General features: G+C 39.1%; 1 protein-coding gene across 1 annotated transcript in view; it reads right to left on the bottom strand.

The window, feature by feature from the left end:
- Positions 1-1,484: 1,484 nt before the first annotated feature.
- Positions 1,485-15,929, bottom strand: part of NCKAP5 (NCK-associated protein 5) — a 372,018-nt gene continuing 357,573 nt past the window's right edge. The window contains exon 20 of the mRNA XM_009895863.1: positions 1,485-1,766. Coding sequence (XP_009894165.1) covers positions 1,485-1,766 — 282 coding nt within the window. The remainder of the gene's footprint in view (positions 1,767-15,929) is intronic.

The raw sequence follows: 15,929 nt of genomic DNA, 5'->3' as shown, positions 1-15,929 counted from the left end.
TTTCTCTCTTCGATCGTTAATTTGTGGTTTTTTTGTTTTTTTTTTTGTTTTTTTTTTTTTTTTTTCAGGCGGTCAGGCGGTGCGTTACTGCTGGGGGACGGGGCGGGGTGACGGGGGGCAGCGCTCACGCTGAGGGGGTCACCGGCCCCTTCCAAAGAGCCCTCTTGAGGCACGGGTACGCAAGAGGAGTTTTATTTACGAAAGATGATATTTCAATGAAAATTTCTTAAAAGTCGAAAAGGACGATGCAAGTTTACGGTGGAAATGACTTAAAATATAACAAATTGCACAAAATATTAACACTGATCATACAGTATTTCAAAGATTAACAGGCATGTGCTAAAGAAACTGTAGAGTCTAGAAATATCCCAAATATATCTAGTTTACAGATTGCTGTACAAAAAGCAGTTATAAATACTTCACATCTAGAAAAAATACACAGAACCTTTGAAATAGACTTTCCCTTACATATAAACAACCTTTTGTAGAAAAAAACAAAAACACCCAACACACACCAATCCCCCTGCTCCTCGATATGTTTGAACCGGTTAGCACCAACCTGTCACCAACAGGAGCCGAGTTCCGATTTTTAAAAATCATTTAAGCAGTTACAATTTAATTAAGACCAAACGGGGGCTACGAAAGATAACACAACATGGTACATTCAGAAACTGACAGGAAATGAGTCCAGAGGGGGTGGAAGTGGAGAAGTGATGCTGCAGTCAGAAGTAGAGGGCGGTTTGTGTCGTTCTCGTTCCTACAAGGCTCCCGTTGTGTCAGCAGGGAATTACTCTGACCCCGATCTTGCGAAGAGTTATGCAGGTGATTGATGAAGTCAATACCAGCAGTATCAGGCCTCTTAATCTATTAATTTTCTCGCCATGTCAAAAGTCAAAACCTTTTCGAAATAGACCTGTTGTGAAGTTGTAGTAACCGGAATGCACATTTCCCTGGGACACCTGTATGGAATTGCACTACGAATAAAAAATAAAGTATGTTTTGTAAGAGGGAGTTGAAGAAAGTTTATTACAGACATTTTGGCAGGCTCAGGTTTAGGGTAACGCAGTGTTTCTACATACAGTTTTAAGACTAGAACAATTATAAATCTTTTTAAAAAAATCTACTAACTTTTCTTGTTAATATTAACATCAATTTCTTTAAGTTAGTAATCTGCCATTACAGGAGCATAGCACCAATTTAATATTTATTGCTGTCATTTATCCCTACAAATATATTTTCCCAAGATATTTACAACTGTACAAATATTCACAAAAGTGCAAAATTAAGACTCTTTTCTGTGTAGCCGTCGGTTGTGTTCTGCGTTGAGGCTGGTGCATCGCGATGACTGCCATCCTGCCTTCCGTCTTGCGGTGTGGGGACACGTCAGGACACCCTGCCCCACGTACAGCCGTTCCCAGCCACTTTCAACCACCGTCTGTGCTCCCCCCTTGCTCTCTGCAGTCACAGCCCACTGCAAAGTGTCTCTATGCATCGTTGGAGCCTTGGCTGGCACAAGAGGAGAAGCTATCGTATAAAGAATCGCTCAAGGATTCTAAATTGTCCACGTCGTGCCTACCCGAGCTATTTAAGGAAGCTGCTTCTTTCTTTCCGTTTTCTTCCTTTTGTCCTTCAACCTTGTTCAGACAGTTCTTCTCTTTTTCTAATAAAAGTACGTTATTGCTGTTAAATTTATTGAGAGACTCCAGGGAAATTTTAGATAATCTATTCTGGGAATCCTCTTTTGTTTCTTCAGTTTGCTTCAATTTCTGTAATAAGCGAGGGAAATATTAGAAACATATTTCTTACAAAAATAAACTTATCCTACTGTGCACAATTAATTTCTGTCTTTCCAAAGTTCACAGGGTTAACAGAAATAGGTTGCTAGATGCTTAAATCTCCGTTATAATTAACTAGAACATTAATGTCCATTTTAGGATAAATCATAACTTTAATGATTCTGCTGACACAAGCAGGACTCCATTTACAAAACAGTTAAGTGCTATTAACGTCTTAAGTAGCAGCTCCCGGATATCCATGTGTTAAGCATCTCCAGCATCTTCACAGTAATTCATATCTTTGCCTTTAAGAATACTTTGGGGGGGGGGGAGATGTTTAAACGGGTATTTGTTTAAGTAGAGTTTGGAGTCTGATAAAAAAAATGTGCATAGACATGTTAAGAGGAGAAAATAGCATTTTCCATAAATTACAGACGCAAATGAAACTTGCTAGAGAATAACCTCACGCTTTGCATGTGTAAGCCTATTGATTTCCACGGACCCAAACCCTCTCTAATAGACAAAAAAGCAACAAGACAGGAAATTATACTGAACGGGGCCAATCCCCACAGACCAGAATCAATCAGATATTGGCCAGGCCTACGCGGAGAAGTGTTGTAATTCTGCGGGAACACCGGACGATGTATTAGCACATTATATTAAAAACGCACAGTAGGATTATACACGAGTAATTTTATCCCTTTGTTAGCTACTGGTATTTTCAATCAGAGATCTGACCAAGGAGTAGTTAGGGAGCTGTGTAGGGAGCAGTTCAATAAAAATGACCTGCCGTTCATACACAGGCTGCGTCAAAATCTGTGGAACTAACTCCTCTTACAGATAATATTATCACAGGAATATGAGATAACACTCAGCATTTTATATTTGACATCCAACAACCTCTCGGAGAGGTAAGATGCAAGAAAGTTGAGATACACTGTCAGAGTGCAAGTCATTGCTCATTGTCGGTATTGCCATCAGATAGTGAAGACTGAACCAGTAAATTACTGTCAATCCAAGACATTAATATTTCGGTTTAGACAGAAAATGAAACAGTATTTTAAGCACACTGAAAACAAGGCATGGCCAGATGTATGGATGATGTGGGTCATTACATATGCAGTTGTAAAGGGTCATTACAATATTTTGAAAAATTCAAGTTTCAAGTCAGTCAAATGTTGTGCATGCTGCGCTGCTTATCCTTGGAAATCTTGGGTTAAGAGGAAGGCAAAATGTTACATAGTTTGATTGCTTGTTTTTATGGCTAGTTAGATAAAAATCGAAATGCCAGTCCAATGACTGTTTATGTTGCGATCTTGTCATATTTCATAAGCTAGCAATGCCTGGATTAGGTTAGTATTTCTATCAAATGTCTCAAACAAATTTAAGCAAGCAACAGGAGATGCTGAAGTCTTGGAAAATGAAAATTTTCTGTTTGGTTCATTAATTAATCTTCAGTCTAAAACGTTTTTAGGGGATGTTATGTTAGATTCTGATTTTAGATGACAGTTAAAACTAAGGTCTTGAATATCTGTAATTACAATGTTTTTTAAAATAGAGGAATATAACCCCTGGTAACGGGTACAAGCACAAATTTAGCACCCTTCAATAGAAATTCTCCACAATTTCAGCTTAAAATGGTCTTCCCTTTGCCCTCATTTAAAATATTATACAATACTACTGAAACAGTTGTTTCACTTCGCTGTAGGCCAGATGAGAAAATTCTCAGTTGTGGCATCAATAACATACATATTAGCACTATTTGCTCTTCCAGAGTGCTAAACCCGAAATACTTTATTATATGACAGACTAAATGATTTTTCTTTGTGTATATTTTTTCCCACTTCACAGCTTTTCTTTAGATAAATTGAATGTGGCTGCTGAGCACAGACATGGGGCTGCAAGAACTTGATACTGCTCTTAGTAAGGTCTATGACAAAAATTGTATTGATTCAAATGGGGCCAATTTCAAGTCCTGGGTAGGAGGAGCAGAGACACCTGGAGTATTTGCTACACAGGGCAGCCCAGGCAAAGTATTGAAATGAGAGCAGGATCTTTGGCTGGCCGAAGGGTAGATTTAAACCGCAGGACAGACTGGAGTGAATTCAGTGGTATATTCTACGTATACATAGTATCAATAATTTGTTATACCCTACAAGCACAACCTAGACTACAATCCTACTTTAATCACGCCCTAGTTTGTCATTTAATGTAAGGCTATAAAATATATTTGAGAAACTGCAGGGAACAGAAGTATTCTCTACAAATTTTAAGTAAAATCATTGAATCAAATTAAATTGAAGTGAAGCCCATCAGTGAAACCCACTGGCAAAAGATACACAGAGTAGTGAATAGTACAACGCATCAAGAATTAAAGGAAAAACTAATTCTAAAAGTTGTTGTAGCAAAATTTATTACTGAAATAGAGACAGAATTCAAAAATAAGTTATGGATATATTTTGGACATACAGTTGTCCTTTTTAGATGTCTTAATGCCCAGTTATATCCTTTTGTGGAAAAAAAAATAATCTTTTCCTTTCTTTGACACATTACCGCAATAGTATGCAAATATGCAAAGGTAATGCTCATGTCATGTGGACAGTAGTACTTTGTGTTCTTTCATTTGATGTAGGCGTAATCTGTTGGGCTACAATACACTGTTTCAGGCATAGTATTATTCTAGGAGCTAGGGCCACCTATTGCTAATTTTATAATTAGGTAAGAATGTGGGGTCATCTGGATGGGACTTTTGGTAGATCTGTAGTCAGGTATCAGATGGACGATATGTACAATATGATGTTATCTCACAATTTCATTAGTATAGCTGCACTTAAATCTGTTCATTTTTCTGTTAAATTGAAATAAAAATATTTTTGTAGTTAGAAAATGAAAATAGGATATTCTAGTCCTTGACACATGGGAGAGAACTCATCTTGAGCTCCATAAGCAAAAATAAAGAAAACTTAGAGCAGAGATATTAATGTAAGAATCTGCATAATCAAATAATTTTCTCCCATGGTAATGAATTTATGTACATTCCTAGAGTTGAAAAGTCACTAACAATTTCTTTAAACTTGCTGTGCCAGAACAGATGTTACCCCAAGTTCTTTAAGATTTTATTCTGTAGTTACTATAGATACAATTTGGAAAAAAATACCAAAGAGTATTTATTTAGATTCATCCTTAATTAAAGTTTCTTATTTTTTCATGGCAGTCACAACAGCTGCTAGATGAATCAAAAGGCAAAACCAAAGCAACTATTATTAGAATTTGTTTGACAAATTGTATGTGTGGTTAAGTAGTGTCTTTAGTTTTGTTCATGTCGATTTGTTACTGACTTCAGCAGAGGCACAGGTACAACAAAAAGTAAGGGCTAGCCCAAAGACATTAGTATTGTGCATTTTAAAGTAATTAGTTCATTAATGCATTTGAGAGTCACACTCATGTGAACCAGTAGCTTTTTCTGCAGATAGAAACATCTGGCAGCAGATCAGATGCCTTTTGTATTCACAAGAACTGGGTGAGATTTGGTGATGTTGTAGAGAGCACCTAATCTCTAGGTCATGGCTTCCAATCAAATCTTTCCTATATTAGTAGTGACTTTCTGCATAATGAACAGGTGGTTTTATCACCACTGGGGAAAAAAAAAAAGGAGGCCCAGAGCAGAAAAGGACTGTGATTTTCACATTGCCTTTGTAAAAGCATCAGCCCCTCATCCTAAAGCAGATCAATGTATAGCTTGTTTTACTTATACTAACTATATTTTTGTATAGAAAATCCATACTGTTGTAGCCTTAGGGTATGAGGAGCATTTGTTGTTCTACTCTGTAAGGAGAGAGCTTCCCAGCACTGGAGTTCCTTAGCTAGTCGGTACGGGGTGCTTTATACCACCTGAGCGCAGTGACTAGTTGTCAGAAGAGGAGAAACTCTCTCTGACATAATACAGACATTCATCACGAGTTATATCACTTTGAAATAAACTCATGAGTCATGAATCAGAATAATGTTTCCTTGTTGGCAACATCCTAAAGGGAATAACTAAAACCCATTAGTGATATAATAAAATCTGGCATGTCACTTCAAGCACAGCAAATTAGGAAAACAAAACTAGCCTGCAGTTACACTGATACATTATAAATAGGTGTTATTTCTACATTAATACATCAAATTAGATTATTTTTAAACTTTAAAAATGAGAGGTTACATGCGGGTAGAATGCATTTTCAGTACTGCGTGATCAAGGACTGGTCACAACTGCAGCTGTTGTGAAAGGCACAAAGACTCTGCAGGTCTCATAGGAAGGAGCAGGGAAGGATGGGCTGGTTCCCAGGTACAAAGGACCCCACAGTTGGCACACAGAAAGGAACGCAACGGCAACTCCAGTTCTTCTATATGGTAACATGCAGAAGCTCTGATTGCCTGGAGGTCAGGCTATGCTTATAAGGCATGCCGGAGCCCAGAATCAGCAATGAACCATTCTGCAGGATAAATGTATTTTCCAGCTGTCTAAGTTTAGTTAACCAGCACTTTAAAGGGCTCAGAATCAGTTACACACAAGAATAAAATGAACTTTATTTATGTCTCTCATGCACTGGGCAATTTAGTTTTTAGATTAGCACAAAAGCAAGGAGGGCATTGCTTCAAGTGAAGTATAACTGCAAAACACTATTGGGTAAAAACAACTAAATTGCTATGAGAATTAAATATAGATCAACAAAATCAATACTTAATTGTATAACTCAAGGTTTTTCATTTCAGATCTGATCTCTAATAGGAGATACAAAGTATGTTCCCTTTTTATTTTTTTAGTTATTATTTAAAACTTTATTCTGAGGGAAAACAATTTTCTAGATTTTTACCTTTTTAAAAATTGTTAGTTACTTTGTCTGCATATGTTCAAGGTAAACTTGATCCCACAATGCCACTTTTTCTTATTTTAAATTCAGAGTTTTACCAATTTAGATATTCTCTAGTCCTACAATTGCTTGGTATTTATGACACAATGGGTCTAAGTGGGCCATAGAGTTGCAGCATGACATAGGTTGCTCATATGTAACCTGTTCAGTCAGACATTTTTAATGTGTTCACAGCCTCTTGTAAAATAGGTGTATTGAGAGACAGAAGCAGTATCCTCATCAGAGATATACTGGTGTAATCAGAAGTAACTTCCCAATGAATTTAGTGGTGTTAACACAACCAGTTTTCAGCAGAAAGGTGTAACGTAAGAAGGGTTGGTTTTGAGCTACCAGGTAGTAGATTTTTATCAGCTAGCCAGGACAGAAAGCAATGGGAGAATCTCTGTGGAAAGTGAACAATCTCCGGATCTCATTTAACATCAGGTGGACAGGCAGTGAAAATAGTTGTACAGTCACATCCAGGAAACTACAAAGGTGAAAGCTGTAACTGCCTGACCTCTGCTGTATTACAGCTGAGCTAAAAATGTGATGTTTGAACGTCTTTCTCTTTAAAGCATAACCTTAAATGCTAAGTTAAGCCTTGCTCTCCCTTGTATATTGTCAGAAGCTTTCATCTACTTTCTTGGACTGACAGTAAAATAATTTCTGAAATAATGAATCACTTTTCTTTTCCTACTTGAGCAGAAATCCCACGATTATTTTGCTGTACCAGACAATGACATTCTCAAAGACACACCATCAGATTTTCAAGATAAACAGTGTTTCCTGGGAAAAAGTGCACTGATATGGGGTATTTTTAAGTTCACGAGTCTGTTCAGGAGTTTATAGGAAAGCCATATATACACAGGTACATATCATCCTCTGGTGGGATTATGGGTAATCTAACAATGACAACAGAACCAAAGCTTGCCTACTGTATTTATAACAATCTACAAATATATTTTAGGATCACAAGGACAGCATTTCCGATGATCCTGAATTGTAGGTAAATTATCTTAGAGGAAATAAAGCTGATTAGCATGAACTATGTATGATTCATAACTGCAGATCTGCACAAAACAGCTATTGCCTAATGAATAGGTGACTGAGGTGTTGAGACTTATGTTGTCTACAGCCTGAATTCTTGTGTGGTTTAGGAGATAAGAGATAGTTTAGTGAATTAAGCTTATGCTTTCAAAAGCATAATTTCCATAAAATGATGAGACGACTAGGTACATCCAGCATTCTAATGCCAAGAATATCATCCTCATAATTTACAAAGTATATGACTATTTTGTTAATATGACAAGACTGTTTAACCTGATTAGGTATATTCCAACCCTCTTTGAACTTTTGCAGAACTTAATAAACCAGGATTTTCAGGTCCCAGTTTCCAGGTCAGGTAAATCTAGCTTCTTACCCTCTGTTCAGCTATGAACTGAATGCCACAAATAGGGTTGTTTTCTCGTAGTGCCTCAGAATGGGCACTGGATGCATCAACTATGTGCAGACAGAGTTTATTTAAAACGGAGTAAGAAACTGTAATCCTAAGTGGCAATACCTTGGAAAATGGTCACAGTGCCAGTGCTCTGTCAAGTGCGTTGAGAGTTATTAAGAAGAAAAGCAATTAAACACTAGTACTTTCTCCAGAAGGTAAAGCAGGGCCTCACCCTGTTCACATTGGCGGAATCGCCAGTTTTGCTTTCCACAGAGAGAATCTACCCACTAAAAGTGATGCTTACTGCAATCAGAGGCTCATCACAAGGCATTAAGGAAGAAATATCCATGGTGAGAAAGGAAACTGATACTCAGTTTTTAGAACCTGATAGACTGAAAATGAACAAGGCATGCATAGGAGACACTTTACTTTTCAGAGATCCTTTCAGCTTTACTTGTAGGGGGAGTTAAATAACAAAATTGTTCTGATTTTCTAGTGATGGAAAAAAATCACAGTGAAAAAAATTCATACTGAAAGGTAAGATTGCTGACAGAGTTATTGAACATGACTTAACCATTTGAAGTTCAATACTATTCCTTGACAAGACTTATGTGGAGACTTACGTTGTCAGTGATAACCTACTGGATCGTACTGGAACTATGCAGTCCGAAGTAACTTCACTGTTTCAGTCTTCATTAGACTGTGTTTCATTACACAGCATTTAAGTATACAGAGCTTTGGCCTGCTGAATGAAAGTAGTTGTCCTTACCTTGATGAAAGTATGGATGATTGTTTCAATAAAGAAGGGGCTCTATAAAAAAAGGTCTAAAATTTTATCCTAGATTAGAGGCTTGGAGGGGTTTTTTTTGTTTGTTTGTTTTTTTAAACTGGAATACTCACTCAGAACTGCATCAAGAAATGGAAAAAAGCATAGTTCAAGAAAGACTTTTTAAATCTTATACAAAATGTGATTCGTAAAGAGACAGATTCTATCCCACATTAGACTGTAGAAAAAAATTCCTCTCAAACTCAGTAAATGCAGGATCGTACTCATACAACATATAATCTCACTGACATTTTCAGTAATCGGGGTCATTCTTCTGTATGGCTGGAACTACTGTTCCTAAGTATTAGCTGTGTTCTTACCTGTCTTCATCTCCCACCTTTGGCTTTTTTGAACAAGACTATTTATTTTGGTAATTACAAAGACACTTATCCTCTCACTCTCCAGTGATGTCTGAGTTCCTGGCCTGTAATGTCTGTTATGTCAGTCACCCAGCATACTGATGGAAAATGGAATTGCACTTCAAGACTGCACTGCAAATGGTAATTGGTAGTGGGTAATGATTTTCCACACTAGTAATCCTCTCTTTGGAGTACTGGACTAGATTCACTTCAGGTTAGCCTGTGACTATTCAAGGTACATCAGCTGACCTAAGGGCAGAAAGACAGAAGCAGCAGATAGAGAAGGGGCAATGTTATGTGGCAGCATCAAGAGCAAATCAGCAGTATGAAGAAACCATGTAGAAATAATTCTCTCAGCTATGAAAATTGGCTTGCATGCACTAAAAGGGCTGTGCTGTCTGCAGGGGAGTTCAAAGAGAATGAATCTCTGCTGGAAAACCTGCAGAGGAAAGAAAGGGAATGTCCCTTCTTACAAGTTTTAAAGATGATTCATAGAGGTCATTTAAACAAACGAGTGAGCTCCACAGCAAATAGTTTTCTCATTTTTAGCCTTTCAGGAGGACAGTTGGGAAGAGACAAACAATCTTTCCAGATGCATCAGCCCACCTCTGCATGACTGCCCATTTAGCCACTGTGGAGGGAACCTCCATGTTCGCGTACATGGTGCACACACATCAGAATGACGCGTCTTCCAATTTTTCACCAAGCAGAAACACAGAGGTGATAATTTTCACATTTGGAAGCAGCATTTTTTTTATTCTTAAAAAAAATTTAATTACAGAATCACAGAATTTTCAGAGTCAGAAGGGACCTCTAGAGATCATCTAGTCCAACTCCCCTGCTAAGGCAGGATTGCCCAGAGCACATTACTCAGGACTGCATCCAGGCGGGTTTTGAAGATCTCCAGAGAAGGGGACTCCACAACCCCCCTGGGCAGCCTGTGCCACTGCTCTGTCACCCAAACTGTAAAGAAGTTTTTCCGTGTGTTGTAACGGAACTTCCTATGTTCCAACTTGCACCCATTGCCCCTCGTCCTGTCACTGGGAACCACCGAGAAGAGTGTGGCTCCATCCTCCTTCAACCCACCCTTTACATATTTGTAAGTAGTAATAAGGTCTCCCCTCAGCCTTCTTTTCTCCAGGCTAAAGAGTCCCAGCTCTCTCAGCCTTTCCTCGTAAGGGAGATGCTCCAATCCCTCAACCATCTTGGCTGCCCTTCGCTGGACTCTCTCCAGCAGTTCCCTGTCCCTCTTGAACTGTGGAGCCCAAAACTGGACACGGTATTCCAGTTGTGGCCTCACTCGTGCCGAGTAGAGGGGGAGAATGACCTCCCTCAACCTACTGGACACACTTTCCCTATGCAGCCCAGGATTCCATTGGCCTTTTTGGCAGCAAGGACAGAAGGGCACACTGCTGGCTCAAATTAGCATGCTTAAAACCCACCCCAGCAAAATAGTTTATTTTAGGACCCTGAAGTTGTCATTTTCCTTTCCACTTCAGATTTTAATCAACTCTCTACATATCAGAGTTTGGTTTTTTATCTCTAGTGAATCTAACCAAAACCCATTGCCCCTTCTTTCCCCTTCTGTGACACCTGGTCCCTGGAAGGCACTAATGAAACCCACCAGGTGTGTCCTCCTCTATAAGGATATGGACACCACCTTCTTTAAGTGAGGGTTAGGTGATGTGGCTGAGCAATTGTGCCACGTTGCCCTGGTAAGTGATCCTAGAGGCAGCAGAGGAAGAGACTGTAGCCCAGGTTGCCTTCCCAGTAGACCTGATGCAGCCTGGACTACGTGCATACTGTTTTCTGACCCTGTGCGATGAGACTACAGAAGTTCCTCTGTAATCAGAGAAAACTAGGGCAGGATAGATGCAAATAATGATGCTGGTTACATGACTGCACTTGCCACCTCTTCAGCTGACATACTGATCTGCACAATTTTCAGTGCTGATTCAAGCAAAGCATGATTTGCAGAATGGAAACCTATGTTTAAGTTAACCTACCTTCAAATCCTACATAACAGTACAGTTATTTACATGTGCTTTCTAAATTTATGCAAACAATTTATCTTTGCTATAGGACAGAATATTTTGAGGGGCAGAGGCACAACATGCACAAAAATCTGAGCTAAGAGTTTCAGATATAGGCTGCAGAACCAAATTAAAGTAGAAGGATAAATCCTCTCTTGCAATTTTTAGTTCATTTCAGTACACCAAGTTGTATCAATAAACAGCCCATAGTATAAGTCAGCTAGAAAATAAATGCTATGAAGGATGTTCCATTTTATGTCATTTGAATTTGATTAGTGATTAGTCTTGGCGGTTAAACCACATGGGAACAGTAATCAAGGTTTCTCTACTGCGGTTCTGTAACAACTGGAAAACACTGTTGGCTCATGTCCTATACCATGATGGGATATTAACCTAAAATCTAATTAATCTATGAATGAATTACGGTTCTAGAAACATACTATATTATAATCAATTTTAAGTGAGTTCCTAACAGAAGATAAGATGAAGAAAAAGCTGTAAAATTACCAGAGGTTGATAAATTCTGTTTACTATGACTGATGATTTTTATGGATGATAATTTTACAATCCATCAAACTTTTGTCAGCTCAAGAATCATGCTGCCAAACGTATGCAGTAAATTAATTTTTAAATTTACATATTTATTAAAAATCTTATTGAAAACAGCAGGAAGTAAGCCTTGTTTGAATAATAAAATAACTTATTATTCTACTGGAAAGAAAACAAAAAAAACACCCAACCTTCTATTAAGATGATTTTATAGTAAGGCAATAATTATAAACAGCTACATGAATTAGTTAACCAAACAATTTATTAAATAGCCAACCCCAAATTAATCAAGAATTAAAAAAACCTGTTGGAAGATAATCAAGTACAAAATGTAATTTAAAAGCTGAGAACTTCATGGCTGAGTTTCAGATGTGCTTGAGGACATGTTTGTTAACCCTGGCCCGTTGGCAGGAGCTCCCAGATTCCCCGTGAAAGCATGGGGAGCTGCAGGTATCTGCCTGTGTGGCTTCCCCACTCAAGGTGCTGAAGAGGAAAGGAGTGTTAGCAATCTTCTCGCGCACGTGGACGTAAGAATGTGCCCAGCGTGATGTGCTGCTGGCTCAGGAAATCATTCTGTCACCCAAGTCTGTGTTTATTCTTACAGAACAAGGGGGGATCTTATCAATACTTATAAATACTTAAAGGGAGTGTGCCAGGTAGATGGGAAAAGTCTTTTTTCAGTGGTGCCCAGTGATAGGACAAGAGGTAATGGGCACAAACTTGAGCATAGAAAGTTCCATCTTAACATGAGGAGGAACTTCTTTACTTTGAGGGTGGCAGAGCACTGGCACAGGCTGCCGAGAGAGGTGGTGGAGTCTCCCACACTGGAGACATTCAAAACCCGCCTGGACGCCATCCTGTGCAACTGCTGTAGGTGACCCTGCTCTGGCAGGACTAGATGATCTCCAGAGGTCCCTTCCTACCCTGACCATTCTGTGATTTTGTGAGAACAGAAGTCCACTGTAAGAAGGTGTTACGGCTGCACCCTGGGCACCTCCTGATAAAGGCTGAACAAAAACCATAGAAACATCTGCTGAACAAGGGAATAAACAGAGACAAAAAAGGAGCAAAGACCACGGCATGTGGTAGGATGTGGCATAACCCATGAGGAGAGCAAGAACTACTTCCCTACCATTTATACAGGGAAGGATGAAGAAGTGTGCCAAAATGGTGAAACTGGGAAGCATGGTGATATGATCCGAGGCAAGTAAGGCACCTCAGAGACCAGCTGAGCAGAGTTCTTGGCTGTGTCTGCTTGCAAGGCCTCATCTCAATGTTACCCACCAGTTACGTTACAAAGATCTTCACCTGTGATATTACTCCACTACTGTGATTCCTGTGCTGTCCATATCCCACAGACATGCTCCTAGTATCAAAAAAAGCATTGGTGCCAGGTCTCATGTCCTCTTTGCTTCCTTCCCTGGTCTCACCGCTACAATTCCTGCAGTTTTCTTTGAGCACTACCACTGCTGGGGCCAGCCAGTCACACTCTTAAAATGCCTACTTTGCCTATACAAAATATATAAGCCATCCTGCCTGCATCCATCAGAAATGAGACTTAACTATACAAATTGTGCTTCCTCGCTCAGCCCTCGCACTCGTCTCATGAGAGACCAGGGTCAAGGAACAGGTGGTCTCATTTGATTTATGGATCATGGAATATCTGGTGTATGTCCAAATACTGCAGTACCGCTGGTACCTGAGAGAATCCCTGTCGTCTGAGGTGTCTGCCACGGTTACCAGGAGAAAGTACCATGCCTGTACTCATGGTGACACCAACGAAAACAGAAACAGGCTAAGATTAGATTTAATAATTTAGCTAGAGGACTAAAACATATCTTGATGGAAAAAATATAGATTGTAACTAATCTCATGTTTACCAGGCAACTCAAGGATACAGTCCTGGGCTGTGACTCAGTAACTGTGTGGATTAATCCAAAAGGAAATGAGAGAGACAGGGCTGCATGCAGGGAATAGGCAATTCATGTCACAAATGCAGATTGTTGATTATATTCCTGTGCCCAGCTTTAAAGGATGATCAAAAAGAAACACTGTGAATTAAGCAGATCAATGCTGGGCACCAAGATGACCACTGCTGGAGATGCAGATGGAAGTCCCTAAAACCAGGAGAGTTATGAAGTGTTCAACTTGCCTCCTCACAAAATTAAAGCAGTGATGTACATTTTGATTAATATAAATATAATTTGGCTGTGATTGGAGGGGAATTTTAGTTAATTTATGAATTTAGATTTATTTGCTTCATCTTTTAGATACAAGTATATTTGTTTCTAGTCATGAGAACCTCCGTCCTACCTTGTGGTTCAGCCTGGCATACAAAATGTCTCTCACTTGGATCTGGTAGGAAGCATCAGAGGTTGCAAACTCTCTGTGAGGGGCACAGCCTCAAAACAGAAAGCAGTCAAGGACAAGCGTGCTGGACAGACCTTTGCATCTCCACCTTTGCCTTCCCTGGATACCAGCAAGGTTCAGGTGAAGCAACTAAGAGGATCTAAAAGGCTGGTAAACATTTGTGCTGGGTCCACCTGGGCTGTAAAAGTCCCCTCTTAGAATGCGAGGTGTTATTTTGACAAGGCTTTGGAGGCTTTTTCAGAGGAAGGAAGCACAGTAAAAATATAGATTGGGAACCCCAGTTTTGTCGGGTCTCACCGCCCTATTTGGCTGTGAGAAAACTTTTGTTGGGAATGATCAAAGAAGGAATTCGGTATGAAAAGCCAGGACAGGCTCCTGTTTCCACAGCGGGCTTCCTGCAGTGACAGAATAATGTAGTATTTTTTTGTATTGATTTTGCTACAATTTCTGTATAAATAAAGAAATGTGTACATGAAGTGATAGCCAGTCACAGGAATGGATTTGTTGGACAAATGCTTTAGAAGATTTATTGACCTCGGCAATACAGAAGTGTTACTGCAGTATTAACACTGCAAACTGTTGTGAGATACTGGCAATAGAGAACATGTTCCTAAGCCTAAAATACAGATTATAATATTGTTAATATAGTAGGCCACTAGGAGGACTAAAATACAACTGGAATTCATGCAGACACACTGTAGAGCTAACATGGACTCATTTTCTGAATGACCAAAGATGATACAAACAGGAAACTTGGATAAAAATACAGAACAAAGCAGTTCCCAGGCTCTATTAGAGAATGACTAATTTGAAAAGTGTTGCTGAAAATGAATAGGCATTTGATATTTATTGGAATTAAAAAAAACCCCACCTTTGAAGTGCAGATTTCCTTGATATTTTAGATTATTCAGGATTCAAATACTTGTGAGAATGGAATAAAAATTCCCTCCGTGTGCAGACATTGTTAAGAGCCCTGTATGGACAGCAGGACTGCTGAAGGCGGTATAGTTCTGCTCATGCAATATTCTTTGCAGGATCAGGGTGTGAATTTGCTTCTGACGTTCTGAAAATTCCTCAGCAGAGGGGCGATGTGTTTGTGATTAGTCCATGGAATGCAAGATCCCATCTTGAGTAAGAATGCTTGATGAGAATATTAAGTGATAATGATTATTTGCTTAGCACTGCTATGGGGCCTTCAAAGCCCTCAAAGCAGCCTGCTAACAGCACTGGATTAAATTCTAAATGCAGCTGGAAGGTATTATTTATATTCTTTATTTAAAAATGGGAAACTTAATAGCATGAGAGGTTTAGCAATTTGGACAGTCAGGCAGAACATCACCCTGATCTCCAGTCCTGCACTCTTAACTGCTAAGCTTTTTGTCACTATTTGAATATTTATTTTTTTTCTTTACAGGCAGAAGATTCTCTGTGGAAAGACAGAGGCCTGTATCGTACTCCTCACTAGAGAGCATCTGAAATGCTCTTCACCATACAGGACCTGGCATTTTATCCAGTGTATGTGGTAGTTAATCAAATGTTTTGCACTGACTTCAGTAGACTTTGGATCAGACTCTTGATGCATTAGAGAGATAAATTATTTAACTTGCTGAGTTCCCCTAGAAACAAAATATTGAGCTGCAAACAAAGCTAACAAACACCAAATGGGATACCATCTGCTGCAATG

This window comes from Charadrius vociferus, unplaced genomic scaffold, assembly GCF_000708025.1.
Source record: "Charadrius vociferus isolate BGI_N301 unplaced genomic scaffold, ASM70802v2 scaffold862, whole genome shotgun sequence".
In the NCBI taxonomy this organism is placed as follows: Eukaryota; Metazoa; Chordata; class Aves; order Charadriiformes; family Charadriidae; genus Charadrius; species Charadrius vociferus.
The sequence above is the reverse complement of the archived record's forward strand: the minus strand, read 5'-3'. Positions and strand labels throughout refer to the sequence as shown.